The sequence below is a fragment of the Helianthus annuus genome, chromosome 2 (genome assembly GCF_002127325.2).
Source record: "Helianthus annuus cultivar XRQ/B chromosome 2, HanXRQr2.0-SUNRISE, whole genome shotgun sequence".
NCBI lineage: Eukaryota > Viridiplantae > Streptophyta > Magnoliopsida > Asterales > Asteraceae > Helianthus > Helianthus annuus.
This window is the reverse complement of record NC_035434.2, coordinates 108457473-108476038: the sequence shown is the minus strand read 5'-3', so window position 1 is coordinate 108476038 and position 18566 is coordinate 108457473. Positions and strand designations below refer to the sequence as shown.

General features: G+C 38.5%; 2 protein-coding genes and 1 long non-coding RNA gene across 3 annotated transcripts; 2 read left to right on the top strand and 1 right to left on the bottom strand.

Annotated features, from left to right (window-relative positions):
* Positions 1 to 14000: 14000 nt before the first annotated feature.
* LOC110893278 lies at positions 14001 to 15486 on the bottom strand. The gene is made up of 5 exons (XM_035981782.1): positions 15335 to 15486; positions 15035 to 15257; positions 14768 to 14860; positions 14276 to 14651; positions 14001 to 14209 (listed from the first exon to the last, which is right to left on the bottom strand). Exons 1-5 carry the CDS (start codon positions 15484 to 15486, stop codon positions 14001 to 14003), a joined length of 1053 nt encoding a protein of 350 aa, XP_035837675.1.
* Positions 15487 to 15819: 333 nt separating this feature from the next.
* LOC118488877 lies at positions 15820 to 16403 on the top strand. Its single transcript, XR_004885352.1, has 3 exons — positions 15820 to 16042; positions 16115 to 16210; positions 16292 to 16403. It is a non-coding gene; the product is annotated as an uncharacterized LOC118488877 (long non-coding RNA).
* Positions 16404 to 16506: 103 nt separating this feature from the next.
* On the top strand, positions 16507 to 17439 carry LOC110904529. Its single transcript, XM_022150373.2, has 3 exons — positions 16507 to 16828; positions 16987 to 17229; positions 17311 to 17439. Exons 1-3 carry the CDS (start codon positions 16568 to 16570, stop codon positions 17326 to 17328), a joined length of 522 nt encoding a protein of 173 aa, XP_022006065.1. The 5' UTR covers positions 16507 to 16567; the 3' UTR covers positions 17329 to 17439.
* Positions 17440 to 18566: the final 1127 nt, after the last annotated feature.

Sequence of the window (18566 nt, the reverse complement as noted above, 5' to 3'; positions counted from 1 at the left end):
CAGCAATCGTCTGGTGGTCAAAGTCATGGTGGGTACAAGGGGAATCACCCCAAATGCAATCGCTGCAACCTACACCACAGTGGTCCATGCACCAGGGGCAACTGTCATCGGTGCAACAAGCCGGGTCATGTTGCAAAGGATTGCAGGAGCTTATACCCCGCCAATCAGAATCGTCAGCAAACTCAACAGAACCAGCGGCAGCAACAGGGTAACAACAAAGGGTGCTTTCAGTGTGGAGCTGAAGGCCACTTCAAGAAAGATTGTCCCCAACTGAACCAGAACAACAACAACAACAACAATCAGGGAATGGTAACAATGGGAACCACAACAACAACAATAGTGCCAGGGGGCGAGTGTTCGTGATTGGTCAAGGTGAAGCAAGGAATGACCCCAACGTGGTGACGGGTAAGTTCCTTCTCGACGACTTTTATGTTACAGTTTTATTTGATTCGGGTGCCGATACTAGCTATGTGTCACTAGAAGTTAGTCAAATGCTTAAGCGTATCCCAACACCCCTGAGCAACAAGCACACTGTAGAGCTAGCTAATGGTAAGAGTTTGGAGGCCTCGCACGTAGTCAAAGGTTGCAAACATATTCTCGCTAACCAGACCTTCTCTATTGACCTTATTCCTATCATCTTGGGTAGTTTCGACGTTGTCATTGGGATGGATTGGTTATCCCAACACCGAGCAGAGATTCTTTGCAACGAGAAGATCGTTCGTATTCCTGGTTCCGGTAGTGAACCACTCATGATTCGTGGCGACAAGAGAAGTGTTGTTGAGAACATCATCTCTCTCCTTAAGGCCCAGAAGTGCTTATGAAAGGGCCACACTGCAGTTTTGGCTCTAGTTACTGACACCACGGAGAAAGAGAAGAAGCTAGAAGATTTTCCAGTTGTACGTGACTATCCTGAGGTATTCCCTGAGGAATTACCTGGTCTTCCACCCCATCGCCAAGTCGAGTTTCAGATTGAACTAGCTCCTGGAGCTGCGCCTATAGCTCGTGCACCTTATCGTTTAGCTCCATCAGAGTTGGAAGAACTCTCTACGCAACTACAAGAACTCTGGGATAAGGGTTTTATTCGTCCTAGTTCATCGCCCTGGGGAGCTCCAGTACTATTTGGGAAGAAGAAGGACGATACCTTCAGAATGTGTATCGACTATCGTGAACTCAACAAGGTGACTATGAAGAACCGTTATCCTCTACCACGTATTGACGACTTGTTCGACCAGTTGCAGGGGTCGAGCTACTATTCAAAGATCGATCTGAGATCGGGATATCACCAGCTGAGAGTTCGAGAAGAGGATGTCTCTAAGACAGCCTTCAGGACTCGTTATGGGCACTATGAGTTTTTGGTCATGCCGTTTGGGCTGACAAACGCACCCGCAATTTTCATGGACTTGATGAACCGAGTGTGCAAGCCTTATCTGGACAAATTCGTTATAGTCTTCATCGACGACATCCTGATCTATTCTAAGAGTCAGGAGGAGCACGAGCAGCATCTATGGCTTATTTTGGAACTCCTTCGAACAGAACAGCTTTACGCAAAGTTCTCGAAATGCGACTTCTGGCTTCGTGAGGTCCATTTCCTAGGCCACGTGGTAAACAAGGATGGGATTCACGTTGATCCATCCAAGGTAGACTCTATTAAGAACTGGCCTGCACCTCGCACACCAAAGGAAATTCGCCAATTCTTGGGATTGGCAGGTTATTACAGGAGATTCATTAAGGATTTTTCTAAGATCACACAACCTCTCACCTCACTAACGCAGAAAGGCGTTGTTTATCATTGGGGAAATGCACAAGAATTAGCTTTTCAGCACCTAAAGGATAGACTTTGTAGTGCACCTATCCTTTCACTGCCAGAGGGCACAGACGATTTTGTGGTTTACTGTGATGCATCAATTCAAGGTCTTGGTTGCGTGTTGATGCAACGAGATAAAGTCATAGCCTACGCCTCACGACAACTCAAAGTTCACGAGAAGAACTACACTACACACGATTTGGAGCTGGGAGCTGTTGTTTTCGCACTTAAGTTATGGCGACATTACCTGTACGGTACCAAGTGCGCCATCTACACCGACCACAGGAGCCTAGATCACATATTCAAGCAGAAGGAACTGAATATGCGGCAACGACGATGGGTCGAATTACTGAATGACTATGAGTGCTTCATCAGGTATCACCCGGACAAGGCCAATGTTGTGGCTGACGCCCTCAGTCGAAAGGACACTGCGCCTAAGCGCGTGAGAGCTTTACAACTCACTATACATTCTAGTCTCCCTTCTCAAATACGGGCTGCTCAGATAGAGGCACTGAAACCAGAAAACGTCAGGGCTAAAGCCCTACGCGGGTCAAGACAACGCTTAGAACAGAAGGAAGACGGTGCTTACTACGTAACAGGACGCATTTGGGTCCCACTCTATGGCAACCTACGAGAACTTGTGATGGATGAAGCACACAAATCTCGCTACTCGGTACACCCTGGCTCAGATAAGATGTACCATGATATCAAAACTACGTATTGGTGGCCTAGCATGAAGGCCCACATAGCAACTTACGTCAGCAAGTGTTTGACTTGTGCGCGAGTCAAGACAGAATATCAGAAACCCTCAGGCCTACTCCAGCAACCAGAGATACCACAATGGAAATGGGAGCAAATTTCCATGGATTTCGTTACTGGCTTACCTAGATCTCAGCGCGGAAACGATACTATTTGGGTGATCGTGGATCGACTCACAAAATCCGCACACTTCTTGGCGATTAAGGAAACGGATAAATTCTCCACTCTAGCGGAGATATACCTCAAGGAAGTTGTTTCGAGGCACGGGGTGCCCACCTCTATCATCTCTGATCGAGATGCACGTTTTACTTCAGAGCTGTGGCAAGCAATGCACAAGTCCTTTGGCTCACGTTTAGATATGAGCACAGCGTATCACCCTCAGACGGACGGGCAGTCCGAGCGCACTATCCAGACCTTAGAAGACATGCTTCGTGCATGTGTAATCGACTTTGGCAATAGCTGGGAAAAGCATCTGCCACTTGTGGAATTCTCGTACAATAACAGCTACCACACCAGCATTAAAGCTGCTCCGTTTGAGGCATTGTACGGACGTAAATGCCGGTCACCTCTTTGTTGGGCAGAGGTGGGGGATAGTCAAATCACTGGTCCAGAACATGTGGTGGACACTACTGAGCGGATTGCTCAAATACGACAACGCATGGCGGCCGCTCGTGACCATCAGAAAGCCTACGCCGATAAGGGCAGGAAACCACTTGAGCTCCAGGTTGGGGAGCGGGTATTACTCAAAGTTTCACCCTGGAAGGGTGTGGTTCGTTTTGGTAAACGAGGCAAACTTAACCCACGATACGTTGGACCTTTCGAAATCATTGAGAAAATAGGCAAGGTGGCCTACAGACTAAACTTACCAGCAGAACTCGGTGCAGTTCACAACGTTTTTCACGTGTCGAATCTAAAGAAGTGTCTGTCAGATAAGACCCACGTAGTTCCTCTGAAGGAACTCACTATCGACGAGCAGTTATGATTCGTCGAGGAACCAGTTGAAATCACGGACCAGGATGTTAAGGTCCTCAAGAGCACTAGAATACCTCTCGTTCGAGTTCGTCGGAACTCACGTCGCGGCCCAGAGTTCACCTGGGAGCGCGAAGATCGGATGAAACAAAAGTATCCCCAACTGTTTGCAAACAGTACGACCGCTACTGAGGCTAAAGCTACGGAATTTCGGGACGAAATTCCAGATCAACGGGGGGAGGATGTGACACCCCAGGAAAACCGGGAAAACCATACAACTTAACTAGCTTCCTCAGTGAGTGCTTACCAAATTTCGGGACGAAATTTCTTTCAACTTGGGGATGATGTGACAACTCGAAACTTGGACCCTTTCGTTGTATCTTGATGTAACTTGCTTGAAACACCTTGTGACTAATTAACTTGTTATTCTAGTGATATATGTGAACATCCTATGTGATTACGTGTTACGTTTATGTGTCGTAATTGTATGTATGCGTGTATGTATATGAACCGAGACAACAAGGACCCGACTCGAGACCATGTGGTCTCGAGTGAACAGTAACCGGTTGGGCCAGTTGGGCCGTGCACCTCATCCGAAACCCATTAGGGTGCACCTCCTTAGCTCACTAGTATATAACCTTGGTGGATAGCCAACTTTGCCATTCTTTGGGCAACCCACACTCACTCTCACACACACTCTCCTACTTCCTCTCTCACTAAAACCCTAGAACACAAACACACTCCCTCATTCTCGGATTTAGACCCTTGGATCGGCTCACATACACACCCGGTTGGAAGCTTCATACACACCTTTGAAACCCATCACCCGGTTAGTGTTTCTTGATGTTTATTGTTAATGTTAGTGTTTCATGATGTTGTTGTATAGTCAAAAGTGCCTTGATTCATATGATTTTTACATGAACTTGTAAGCAAGACATGATGAGTTGGTGTTCAAGTAATCGGTTCATAAGTTCCCATGTTATGTTGATGATGATTATAAGTTAGTGCATTGTTATGTTAAGATGTGTAATATGCTTGAATATGAATGGTGTTATCGGTTTTACTTGGGTTTGGATCCGAAGGGTTTGGGTGTTTATACAAGTTGGATTGATTGATGAATGGAAACCGAATGCTTGTCATAATAGGATGCATGCTAGTGATCAAGAACAAAGATCCGGTTCATGATTGTGTTTAAATAAGGGTTGTTTATGTTATGAATATTGATGAACATGACTTGAATATGTGAAGAACTAGTTGAATGTGCTATGAAGATGCTTTGAATATTTGAATTCTGCTATGTTTGATCCATTTTGAGTAATTGTTAGACAACAAAACATGTTTAAGTGGATAGTACACATTAGGGTGCATGGAATTGAAATTCTATTGGATAGTACAACTGTGCAGAATCAGCAACTGCTGGGGAGTCGAGACCCCTGGTTTCGACTCGAGACCATAGCATGACAAGCCGAGACCGCATGATTGCGACCCCCGTTGCGAGTCGAGAATCCCTAGTCTCGACTCGAGACCACATATGATCAACACAAACAGCATGACTCGAGACCCTACTTGCGAGTCCGGTTGCGACTCGAGACCAATACGTGCATGACCCGAGACCTCCTCAGATTGCGACTCGAGACCCTGTCAGCTACACTCGAGACCGCACAGTCTCGACTAGAGACCGCACAGTCTCGACTCGAGACCACGCTTGTTGGACTTGCATAATTACGGGCCTAAGTTAATGGGCCGGACCTATGGACTTCTTGTGTTACTGATTAATGCATGAATGTTACTGTGGAACTTGTTGTGAACTGTTGATGCACTGCCATGTTAAGAACATGTATGCCCTGATCGTTACATGCGTATGAATACGTGTAGTTATACGTGCAATACTTGGATACAACCTGACTTGAATGATATCTATGTTAGGACATAGTTGACCACTTGCAACTTGATTGACTTTCTGTGTATCTGCCGAGCAAACCAAGGTGAGTTCACACCCTCTACAAAGCATGGGATTCCCTGGGTTGGGAACGGGGTTAAGGAACGTGGATTCCTCGTCCTCCTTGGGTAGGACAGCAATGGTTCAGGAATGTGATTCCTCGTCCTTACGGACAGACAACTCGTACTAGACCAAAACTCTATCACGAAGTCCCTCCTGTTTATATCGACTTAATCGCCGGGCCAATGGCGAGCGGGTCATTAGTTAGATAGCGCTATTTAGGTCTGACAAACCTCACACCGTGCCGCAGAGGACGGGCGTGAACTAATGGATCTGGGGCACGTCAATGATGATAGACATTGACAGTTTCAGGGCACATAAACATGACTACAGTCAGCAGTCGATATGGTAACGAGTCTAGTGGATACATGGGGTAGCCCCCACGGCCGAAATGCCAGATAACTAACACGGGGTAGCCCCCACGGCTGGAATGCCAGAGTAACCGGGAATAAACAAGTCACGTTTTCAACTATGGGGTAACCCCCACGGCAGGATGCCAGATAAAGGAAACTGTTTTCGAAACAACTTAAAACGAACACCCAACCGTGAACTCACTCAACTAGTTGTTGACTCGTTACTACATGCTTTGCAGGACCATAGGTACTCAGCTGGAGCTTGCATGGAGGAGAGTCGTTGTGGGACATGGATAGCTGTGTGCCATGTTAAATTTGAAAACAATTGAACTTATGTTTTAATTTTGAGACTTATGCTTCCGCTTGCAACTTAAACTATGTTTTGATTAAACACCAATTGTATTGGTTAGACTTTATAACTATTTATATGCTTGTTCAATATGATTGGTGGCTGGATCCTGGTCAATCACGCCTCCAAGCGGTGGTATTCCGCAGGTGGATTTTGGGGGTGTGACAGTTTAAGTTTTTGGGAAATAGTTAGACAACTATTTCGTGTTTACATTTTGTAAATACTTGGTAATTATTTTCCTTCCCAAGGATGGGGGATTTAATACATGCGCGTTCGTAAAATTTAAAATATATTATTAAGTCTCACTTAAAATATATTTTATTTGTAACTCCAAAATATAGATATTTTTCCCAAAAATATTATATTTTAATACATACGATTTTCCAAAATAATACTTTAACAAAATACGCGTTCAAAAATATTTTCTTAGTATGCATAAGTTACGTTTTAAGATCGAGTGGTAATAATAATTACCGGTGTAACTTAAATAATTATCGCGAAGGCGTTCGTATTATTTTGGAGTCGTTAACACGGTAATATTATTTTTACCCTAAAAATAATATTTGTATATTTCACAAAATAATCATAAACACATAACAAGTGACGTTATGAAAAATATATACTAAATATATATTTATCAAGTTTTACTTTGTGAAATCCCACCTCCGATATTTTGTAAATAAAGTCGTGGCGAAATCTATAATTTGAAAACTAGTCAAAATGTATTTCTAACACTTATAGTGAAAATATTTCTAAGTGTTAGGTTTTTGGAAAAATTTCGCCAGAGTCTCCCCTGCAACTGGAGGTGGCCACGCTTTCAAGCGTATTATTTTCTTTTATAAATCAAACCAACAATTCTCTCATTCAATCAAAAACAATGTTTCAAAGCAACAAACTAGTCAATAAATAGGTAAATCGCAAGAATCACATGAACTTGTAGTTTATCCATAAATATGAAGTAAATCCCATTACTTTTAGTGGATCTTTATATAAATCATTCCGGTTTCGTAAAAGCCTCGCTTTTAGAGAAATTCTGTCTTTACAACTTCTTGCAAAAATTGACAAAACTAGTTCTTTGTCGAAACTTAGTGTTACACAAGTGTTTACACACTTGTGTGTTTACAAAAATCATCCTCGTTCATGAAAGATCCGGTTTTAGAAAATATGATTTCTTTGACACTTGGTTCTTTGTAAATACCACTGTAGATCCGTAGATCTACTAGTTTTAAACACTATTTCATAAGTAAAGTTGATTTTACACAAGTTCAAGTTTCTTGTGTGGTAGAGTTTCATCACTTAACCCTTGTTACACTTAAACAAGCTCTATGTCATGATCCATGATCATGACCAATCCGGGTTAAACGATGATCCGAGCTACCACATCATAGATCGGCACCAAATAATTACACAGAACAAATCCTACAAGATTTACACAACAATCTAGCTTTTAACCATCATTTTTAGCATTTTTAGTGGACTTTTTCATATCATTTTGTATGTTCATGAGTTTTAGCCGTTATATATCGTTTTAACCACTTCAAAATAGATCGAGAGTGTGTTTGTAGTAACTTACTACTAGCTCGAGGCTAGGGAAGATTCTAGTCGCAGAATGAGTGGATAAAAGCAATGAGATGAGGTCCTTCGCCTTCCGAAAGCACCAAGCCTCCTCGTATGTGATCCTTAGCACTTGTATGAGCTTGGAATTGGAAGATCAAGACCGAAAAATGGATGGATGATATAGGGGTGTTCGGCCGTGAGCTATTAGAGAGGAGAGGGAGAGTTTTGTTGTGAGGTGTTAAGTGAAGTGATTAGAGTGCCAAGACTTGAACTTATAGGCAACTAGAATGATCATTATCCATTAAAGCGCTTAACAAAGCTTTAAAGTGTCGTTTATATTAATTTTAGTGACACAACTTATTCCCGACACTTTGGAAAGTGTCTAGTAATATTTTTCTCATGTTTTGGCACTTTATTAGTTAACTAAATGCTGAATTTTTAGTTAAAGTGCCGAATTTTGTGCTTAGAGTGCGTTTTAGGCACATCCTGTCATTGTAACTTATTCCTAGAGATGCAGTTCTACAACCCTTGTATCTCTACACTCACTATTAGTGTAGTAAACTATCTCGGGCTCATACAGGCTTTAGAGGCAGTGTTTGCCTGATGCTGGCTATATCAGCATGTTCAATAGGTTATCCGTTCATTGTGCTACTGTGCTTTTGTGCATCATGTTTGTCACTAAGGTTCAGCATGTAAATAATGTAGTGACAGTAAATAAAGTATGATGCTGGTATGTGCATGTATCAGTAATCAAGTAGCAGTTTATCCACAATTTCAAGTAAGCACAGTAATTAAGCAGTAATTAATTATTAATTAAGTCGTACGGATACCTGATTTAGTGAGGGTTGTCACAACTGCGATGCAAGAAGAGTTAAGTCAGTTTGAAAAGTTAGGAGTGTGGAAGCTTGTGGATTTGCCGGATGGTCATAGGAAGATAAATACGAAATGGGTATTTAAGTGTAAGAGAGACGATAAAGGAGTTGTTGTACGAAACAAGGCTCGACTTGTTGTTCAGGGCTTTAGTCAACAAGAGGGGATTGATTTTACCGAAGTCTATGCTCCTGTAGCTCGACTAGAAGCGATCAGAATTTTCCTGGCATTTGCATCTTGGAAGAACTTCAAAGTATATCAGCTAGATGTTAAATCGGCGTTTCGTTATGGGAAGGTCAAAGAGGAGGTTTATGTCGGACAGCCGCCGGGCTTTGCTGACCCAATCCACAAAGACAAGGTCTACTTATTGGACAAAGCGTTGTATGGTTTACACCAGGCCCCGAGAGCTTGGTACGAGACATTATCTCAACACCTACTCGCTAACAAGTTCATTCGTGGAAAAGTGGATGCCACTCTCTTCACCAAAGTCGTCGACGGTCATCTTCTGATAGTACAGATTTATGTGGATGATATAATTTTTGGGTCAACAAATGAAAGTCTATGCAAAGACTTTGAATCAGTGATGAAGCAGAAATTCAAAATGTCATCAATGGGGGAGATGAAATTCTTTTTGGGTCTTCAAGTTGAACAACTACCTGAGGGAATTTTCATTCATCAAACGAAGTACGTTCGTGATATTCTAGAGAAATTTGGGATGTCAAGTTCTACTCCAGCTGCTACCCCACTTGCAACAAATCATGGGATTCACCCAGATCTCACCGGAGACAGGGTTGATGAGACACTTTATCGATCCATGATAGGTTCATTGATGTACTTAACAGCTTCACGTCCTGATATCATGTACCCAACGTGCCTCGCAGCAAGATTTCAATATAACTTGAGAGCATCGCACATGATCATTGTCAAAAGGATATTACGTTACCTGAAAGGTACTCCGTCATTGGGGTTATGGTATCCTAGGAAAGGCGATTTCACGCTCGAAGGGTATTCCGATTCGGATTTCGGATGCTGTAAAGTTAATGCTAAATCAACAACTGCAGGATGCCAGTTCTTTGGTCCTAGATTGGTTACCTGGCAGTGTAAGAAACAAACGTCTGTGGCGTTATCTACATGTGAAGCAGAGTATGTTTCTGCTAGCAGTTGCTGCTCTCATATTCTGTGGATACAGCAACAGATGCGCGACTATGGTTTGCAGTTTCTTAACACACCTCTTTTTGTTGATAATGAGGCCACAATAAATATTACAAAGAATCCAGTACATCACGCTTAAACTAACACATAGAAATTCGTCATCACTTTATTCGAGATTGTTTCGAGAAAAAGTTGATACGAATTGACAAAATCCACACTGACGAACAAAAAACTGATTTGCATACCAAAGCTTTTGATAAAAATCGGTTTCAATATTTGTTAAAACTTAATGGTATGAAATTGCTTTCGGTGTCGGATGGGGTTGTGAGCGTTGATGAGAGTACTGTTGTGGATGAAGACGAGAAACAATCTATAATGGTTTGTCGCTTTTTTTTACGTGTTTTGGTATTTAGGGGGAGAGATAGTTGTATATAGATATATTTTTCAGAAAAATACAAAAACAGTAAAAAATGCAAAAATCCAAAAACAATATAAAATCTGAAAAAGAGCTTGTGTATATAGGGAAAATGATAGTACATCGGTTTGACTAGTATGCTAGAGATTTGTAACGTATAAAGAGTTAAACAGTTTTACTGATGATATGTTGATAGATTTTTACACATTTAGTATATTTATTCGGGATATAAACCTAAAATTTCAAACTTACGAAATTTGTGGGGAACACTACTTGGATATATAGGTAACCCCTGAAATCTCGTTTGAAAGGTCTCTTATTCTGATATACTAGGTTTTTCTACTATTTGATGTCTGGGGTATTATTCCGGGACTTCTGCTGAACGGAAGTTCTGACCTAGTCCTTGGATAATGCTTTGCCTGAAATGCTTGAAACATAGCATTAGCCAGCAGTTGATTAGACAATAAAATTGATAATCTTCTGTTGTAGCTAAAAGATCCTCTAAAGGGGACAAACTGCAAAAGTCGAAACTGATATCCCTCTGCGCATACAGAAGTATCGACCTGAGATCCCTCAGTCCTCGCATTCCCTAAATTATATACAGACATCATTTTAGTATAATCACCTGTAGATCTTAATTCTGAGATTCTGGATACGGGAGTATATTCAAGCAGTGGGACACATAAATGAGCTAAGTTCATAAGACATCTAAATTGTATCCTGAATGAGTTGAAAATTGTGTGAAAATTTAGAAACTATCTACGTAAAGTGTTTAAGTCTAAGTATGAACTGAAGCTTAACGGTATTGATGACTTGTCTGATAACTGATATGATTCCCTGACACGCTCAACCAAAAATAAGTTTGTAAATAGTTTACTTTTATAGTTTAAGTTTTCTGTTATTTCATTTCTTAGTATTAGATCACCTTTATAAAATCCAAAAAGATTTTGCATTTCTGCTTTATTTTAGACAAACCAGAGTGGCAAGTTGATTGTCTGATTCTAGAGAGTTGAAGCAGATGCAGGAGATTCTGAGCTGAAGAATGAGAAGAGCTTATACCTAATAAAGTTTGTATTGGAAAGACAAAAACAAGTTCATTAACTTGATACTTGTTATTTTCAGAAATGTTTGAAAAATGTTTTTAGCAAATCAGCTTGATTCGTCAAAAGATCAACCAGGGTCATTAAATTGAACTTGGTAGATTAATTGAGTATCAGGGTCATTAACTTGAACTTGTATACTTGAGTGGATTCTTAAAGCTGATTGAGTTTGTGAATTATTGTTTGAAAAGATAGAATTGTAATGTTATTTGATGAGTAACAGGTTTGGACTTCATTATTCTCACGGAGGCTAATTGTCAAAGATTGAACCAGAATGAGATCTCAGATCCCAGCATACTGAGAGGGGGAGTCTGTGAAAGGGGGGAGTCTGGATCAACAATCAAGGGAAGATGAAAGTTAGAGCAAGCTTGTGATCTTAAACCTGTGAAGAATGCTTATGATTAGAAGATAGAGTGTTGGAGAAAAGACCAAGACCGAAGACTCAGGAGCTGAAGACTGCTGAAGACTACGTCAACATCCAAGGGGGAGTCTGTTGATGCATGGAATGTCTGTTGACTGCGCCTACATGAAGTCTTAGGTCAACATAGGGTTTAGAAAGTCAATTACATGTTTTATATGTAGGTTTCGCTTGTATGTACATGTGTGTAGAAGGTTTCGCTTTGTTGTTATCCTAGAGGTTTCGCTTATAGGGTTTTAGCTAAGGTTCCGCTTGAATGTCATGTCATTCAAGCGAAACCATAAGGACTATATATAGGCAGTTGAAGCGAAAACCAGGTAGTTGTTGTGTGTGTTGAAGCGAAACTGTTTGAGTGTTTAAGGTGCAAAACTCTGTCAAATCTGATTCAAATTGCAATAGAAGAGAAGGAATTGAAAAGGAAAAGCTGTGTTACTTCGCATATATTGATTCCGCCTTTATACGTGGAGATGAACTATCTCTACTGACTTTTCAGGGTCAATACACGGTCCAACAATGTTAGATTTAGCTGCCTTTTTGCTTCTTTTATTTATTTGAGCTCATTTATTCCTGAAAATACAAAAGTAAGACAAAAACACACTTTTTACAATATTAGTACTAAAAAAGGGTTAGTTTTATGCCTCATTTGATGAAATATATATGTTGCATTTTGTGCACATCAAATACCCTCACACTTGAATCTTTGTTTGTCCTCAAGCAAAACACTTTATAAGGTGGCTTTTACACTCCCAAATGGAATGGGTAGAAGAGAAGGTTTTTGGGCTTGTCATAGAGTGTCGGGATTTCCAACACTACAACAAAAATGGCTTTTTAGGACCTTTTCTGTGGGACGCTTGTAAAAGAGGGTCCTAAAGAACTATTTAATAAGACTAATGAACTTTTGAGGTCCTTCTATAATATACTCTACTAAACCGGTGTCCTAAAAAACTATTTAATAGGATGGATGATTTTTGGGGGTCCTATTATCATATAATTTAATAGGACCCTTAAAATGTAGATCCTAATAAAGTACTTTATAAGACATTTAATTGTGAGTGTCCCATTATGTGGTACTGTATTAGGACACTTGATCATCTGGGGTCCTATTATACATAACTTAATAGGACACGTTGTAGTTAAGTTATAAATGTTCAGTGTTATAGGACCCTTTCTAGTCGAAGTCATATTAGAACTTAACTTAACAGGACACTTGACACTTGGGTCTTATAACTTTAAACTTTATAGGATGCTTAATCATTGTGGTGTTATTATAATACACCGTAATAGGACACTGGATATTTGAGTCATAAAACATTAGTTTTATAGAACGCTTATTCGCTAGAGTTTTATTATAATATAACTTAAAAAGACACTTGACACTTTGGTCTTATAAATTTACCCTTTATAGGACGCTTAATCATTGTGGTGTTATTATAATATACTGAATTAGGACACCTGATATTTGAGTCATAAAACACCAGTTTTATAGGACGCTTATTCACTAGAGTTCTATTATAACATAACTTAAAAGGACACTTGACACTAGGGTCTTATAACTTTAACCTTTATAGGATGCTTAATCATTGTGGTGTTATTATAATACATCGTAATAGGACACTGGATATTTGAGTCATAAAACACTAGTTTTATAGGACGCTTATTGGCTAGAGTTTTATAATAACAATAGGTTATTGACCCGTGATTACACGGGATGGTAGTAAACAAACAATAATTTTGAAACTAAAGTTTCATCATTCATCCTGCTACATTCTTTCCACCGTGGGTTGTGGTTTTCTGATCTGGTTGAAAGTGGGACACAAACTCAATCAATTTTTTTTTTGAATGGCCAACTCAAACTTTCATTCGTAAATTAAAACCGAGCAAGGTGTTGGGGTATAAACCATCCAAACCCCACAGTTACACCATTACATTAAAGTACATAAGAATTTTTGTCTAGCCCAAACATGAGAAGTCAAAACTACTCCATCTATTCCAAGTGAGTTCCAACCCCAAGTACTTTATGATAGAACATCCGAGGCAAGATCTGATCTAACCCAGCAGATGTACTAGTTGTGATACATATCTGTTCACATAGACATAACTATTAAAAAACTAGCAATAGCGATGAAAAAATAATTATTATCAGCGATGCAGAAAAAAAAATCAAATACAAGTATTGAATATGCGATGAAAAATAATCATATTATTAAATAACTAATTGAAATCATGAAGAAGCTTCAAATAGATCTTCATCTCCGTCAAAAACTAAGGTATTTTTTTTCAACAACGGTCCCATTTAAACCCTTTCTAACCAATTCAATATTCATATTTTCATCAAGTTGAGGACCCGTAGATGTGTCACTCTGCAAATGTGTTTCCACATTCTCAAGACATGTTTGTTCATTCATGTCATAAGAATCTCTAGGCGTTGTCTTGATCACAACTTTCCATCCTTTGTCAACACGATCTGTAACATAAAATACTTGTTGTGCTTGACAAGCTAGTATAAAAGGGTCGTTATGAGGGTTCAAACCTTCAAAATTGAGTAGAGTAAACCCATTCTCATCTTGCTTTTTCCTTGAACCATTCGAGATCCAATCACAATGGAACAAAACTACTTTCCTGTAAACAGCATATTCCAACTCAATGATATCATTCAAAACCCCATAGTATGTTACATCTCCCACGATAGGATTGTTATCTTTAGCACTTGAGAAGCTATTAGTCATGGCCTCAAGCATAACTCCACTATTTTGTGTTTTCCTATTCTGTTCCAGATCTTTTGTGTGAAATCGAAAACCATTTATGATAAATCCCTTATATTTTTTCACAAACTCAGCTGGGCCACTTGCCAAGTTTCTTAGATCTTCCGTGATTCTATGATCCCCTCTAGTATGCAGCTCCTCAACCTGAATTAAGGCAAGAGGTGTTAAATTTTTCGTTATACATCTAGCGATTAGAAGCTTGAAAATGTTATATTATTAAAATTGTATTTTAAAAGTAATACATCGATGTTATTCCGTACATGATCTTGAAACCACGACTCAAAAGTCTCGCTATGTAAACGTTGAATCTCACGCTCACGTAATTTCCGATTTTCATGACGAACAGATGTTCTCTGCAACGTCAAAAGATGATAATGATGATAACAACAAAAACAATTTTAAATATAATATAATAAATGGAACTCACAACTTCTAAATAACTACTTACGTTCGAAATTCATCAACTTCACTACAATTGAATAACACATATGAATGTGCTTTAGCCAAAATGTCAAGGTCAAGTATACCACTGTAGCACCAATCGGCCGACCCGACATAGAAAAGATAGGTAAAATATCCTCAAAACCACCGTCATCATAATTCCGACTTGTCTTATTATGTATGGTCTCGACATCACTTGATAAGTACAATGAACAAAATGACAAACATTCTTCAGCTAAATATCCTTCTGCAATGGAACCCTCGGGTTTACTCCTATTTTTGACGTAAGATTTTAATGTAGATAAATACCTGAGTGATAAAAAAATATTAAGATTAGATTCAACATTATCTTTAAAAAATGTATTTACTAAAATATGAACGCACACCTCTCGACTGGATACATCCAACGGTAATGAACTGTCCCTCCTAATTTGGCCTCTGAAGCAAGATGAACCGAAAGATGAACCATGACATCAAAGAATGATGGCGGAAAAATCCTTTCTAAATCACAAAGGATCTTTCCAATCTCATTTTCCATTTGAAAAAAAAAAAATCATTTGGATTAAGAACTTTTGAGCATAACTGTTTGTAGTAACGACATAGCTTCATCACAGGATAACGCACGTGCTTAGGTAACACATTTCGCAAAGCAATGGGAAGCAACTGCTACATCAAAATATGGCTATCATGACTTTTAAGGCCAAACAGTTTTGGAGGTTTTAACTCTACGCATCTGATATATTAGCTGCATAACCATCTGGAACTTTAACCTTTTTAAGAACACGACAAAATATATCTCTCTTTTTTATCCATTGAGAAACAAGCAGGTGGCAAATACACGACAAAAGTATTTGTTTTCTCATGTAACCTGTTTCATTTTTAGACAAAATTTGATATTCCTGAAGTTGCTAAAGGCTGGATATTGCAATCATTTGGGCGGAAGGTGAAGAACTGGAGGGCAAGAGTTAAGGAACTATACCATGATCCGTCTTTGTCACTGAAGGAACAAATATGTTCTAGGCCAAAACAAGTGCAAAAAAAAAAAAAAACAATGGAAGAAACTTGTGAAGTATTGGAATAAAGAAAAGTCTAAGGTATGAAAAAGCCTACCAATTTAAATAACATTAGTTTATCTCCCATTCTGAAATTTCACTTGTCTACTGAAGCTCGTAAGTGAAAAAAACAAGGCGAATCGGGCAAAGAAGAAGATGGTTCAAGTAACGGGTAAAAAAAGTTATGCTCGAGTCCGCGAAGAGCTAAAGGTGATTGTATGAGATAATGCAATTGTTAATGTAGCATGTCGATATCCATTGTTAATACTTATTTTCTTTTTATTCAAACAGGCATCTAAGGGACAAGATCCAAGTCGATTGGAAATGTTTCGTGCATGTTTCTCCAAAGATGGAACTACCAAAAATTTGGAAGCTTCAAATGCAATTGTAAGTAATATGCTTATATATTCATACACATATTTTTTCTATGTGTTCTTGATGCTGTTAAAAATACATACCTTATTTTTGTTACTATGTCTAATATAGGCACGGATGCAACAACTTAGTTCTAATCTTTCCGAGGGCTCGATCGATAAGCCTGGACCAGATGATGTTTTTTCTAAAGTAATGGGTACTGACCGAAATGGTGATGCGGTTATGTATGGTCTGGGTGTTCGTGCTGCTGATGTTTGGGGTGTAATACCAAGTCGTTCAGCATGTCATAGAGAAAACATCCAATTGAAGTCTCAATGTGAAGAACTTACTAGTACTGTGATCCAGTTACGAGCCCAAGTATCAGAGATGGAAGGGTCGAGGGGTGGTTCCAATTTTCAACCTCTTGCATCACAACATTTCCCCAATGTAACCAATGGACATCAACGTTTACGGGTATTTTTCTATAAAAATCTTTAAAAACCAATTTTCCTTAATTTTTCTATAAAAATGTTAGCCTGCTAGTGTAAAACTTTATTAATTTTTTTGTAAAATGATTTTTTGCACTATTATGACTAGAGTTTAATAAATATTTGTTGAAAACTAAAATCTAGGTCGGAGATGAAGTTTTCCTCAAAAGCATTCTAAACTCTACCGAGATTGTAGCAAGAGGAAGGGTCCAGAGCTTGGACCCAAATGATCTAGTTGGTGGTACAGAGATTGGACCAGAATGGTGTGAGGTAAACGTTCAAGTACCAATAAAAAAAGATGAAAACTTGGTAAGAGCATATGGTTTATTTTCTACAATTCAAGATTGTATTGGTGCATCCATTGCATGGCCCTATCCATTCATCTCGGTATGTATTTGTTAAATTTGTGATACAAATAATTTTAATATCATAGAACTTAATGCTTATACATGGATGGTTTATTTGTAGGTAGTCCATGAGGATTGAGGACGCATGATGACTCAAGATTTTATGCTTCTTATTTCTTTAATTGTTTTTAATCTCTTTGTTAAATGTTAAGACTTTATGTTAGATAATGTTATAACTTATTTATGGTTAGTGTTTTTGTTATGAACATGTTTTTTTTGAAATATTATGAAGTTTTATTTCTTTCATTAGTTGATTTTATACAATAACTATTAGGATGTTATATGTTGATGATATGTTTATAAAATTGATTTTATAATCTTATTTGGGATATTAGGACCATTTTCTTGATATTAAAGTAGCTATAACGTTACATCATAAGGGTCCTATAAATTAATTTTTAAGGACGCTTGTATGTGTATCGAAAGATTAAAAGTAGGTAATCACATATTAGGACATTGTAAAAGTGTCCTAATATGTTCTTTTTAGGACACTATTTAAGTTGTCTATAGACACATTATGCGATCATAAAATTGGTTTTATAATCGTATTTGGTATATTATGACCCTTTTCTTGGTACTAAATTAGTTATAATGTTACATCGTAACGGTCCTATCAATTAATTTCTAAGGACGTTTGTAAGTGTATCAAAAGATTAAAAGTAGGTAATCACATATTAGAACATTGTAAAAGTGTCCTAATATGTTCTTTTTAGGACGCTATTTAAGTTGTCTATAGACATATTATGCAACCATAAAATTGGTTTCATAATCTTATTTGGTATATTAGGACCCTTTTCTTGGTACTAAATTAGCTATAATGTTACATCGTAAGGGTCCTATCAATTAATTTCTAAGGACGCTTGTAAGTGTATCAAAAGATTAAAAGTATGTAAGCATATGTTAGAACATCGTAAAAGTGTCCTAATATGTATTTATTAGGACACTATTTTGGTTGTTCAAGACATATTACGCGACCATAAAATTGGTTTCATAATCTTATTTGAGATGTTAGGACGCTTTTTTAGTTCCGAGACCTATTACGACCCCTTTACATGAAACGCTTTTACCGTTGGTCCTATTAAATGAAAGGTCCTATAAAATAGCATTTTAGGACGCTTTTGCGCGTACTAAAAACCCAGTTTTCTTGTAGTGCAATATTCTTTATTAAGTTTTATTTTTATTTATTTACAATTCTATTCGTCATGATTTATTAAAAACATTACATAAGATAAATTACTTATTAGGGCATAACATGCCTTATTAAAATTCCATTTATATACAAGTTCACATACCTCACGGGGGATCACTTAACACTCG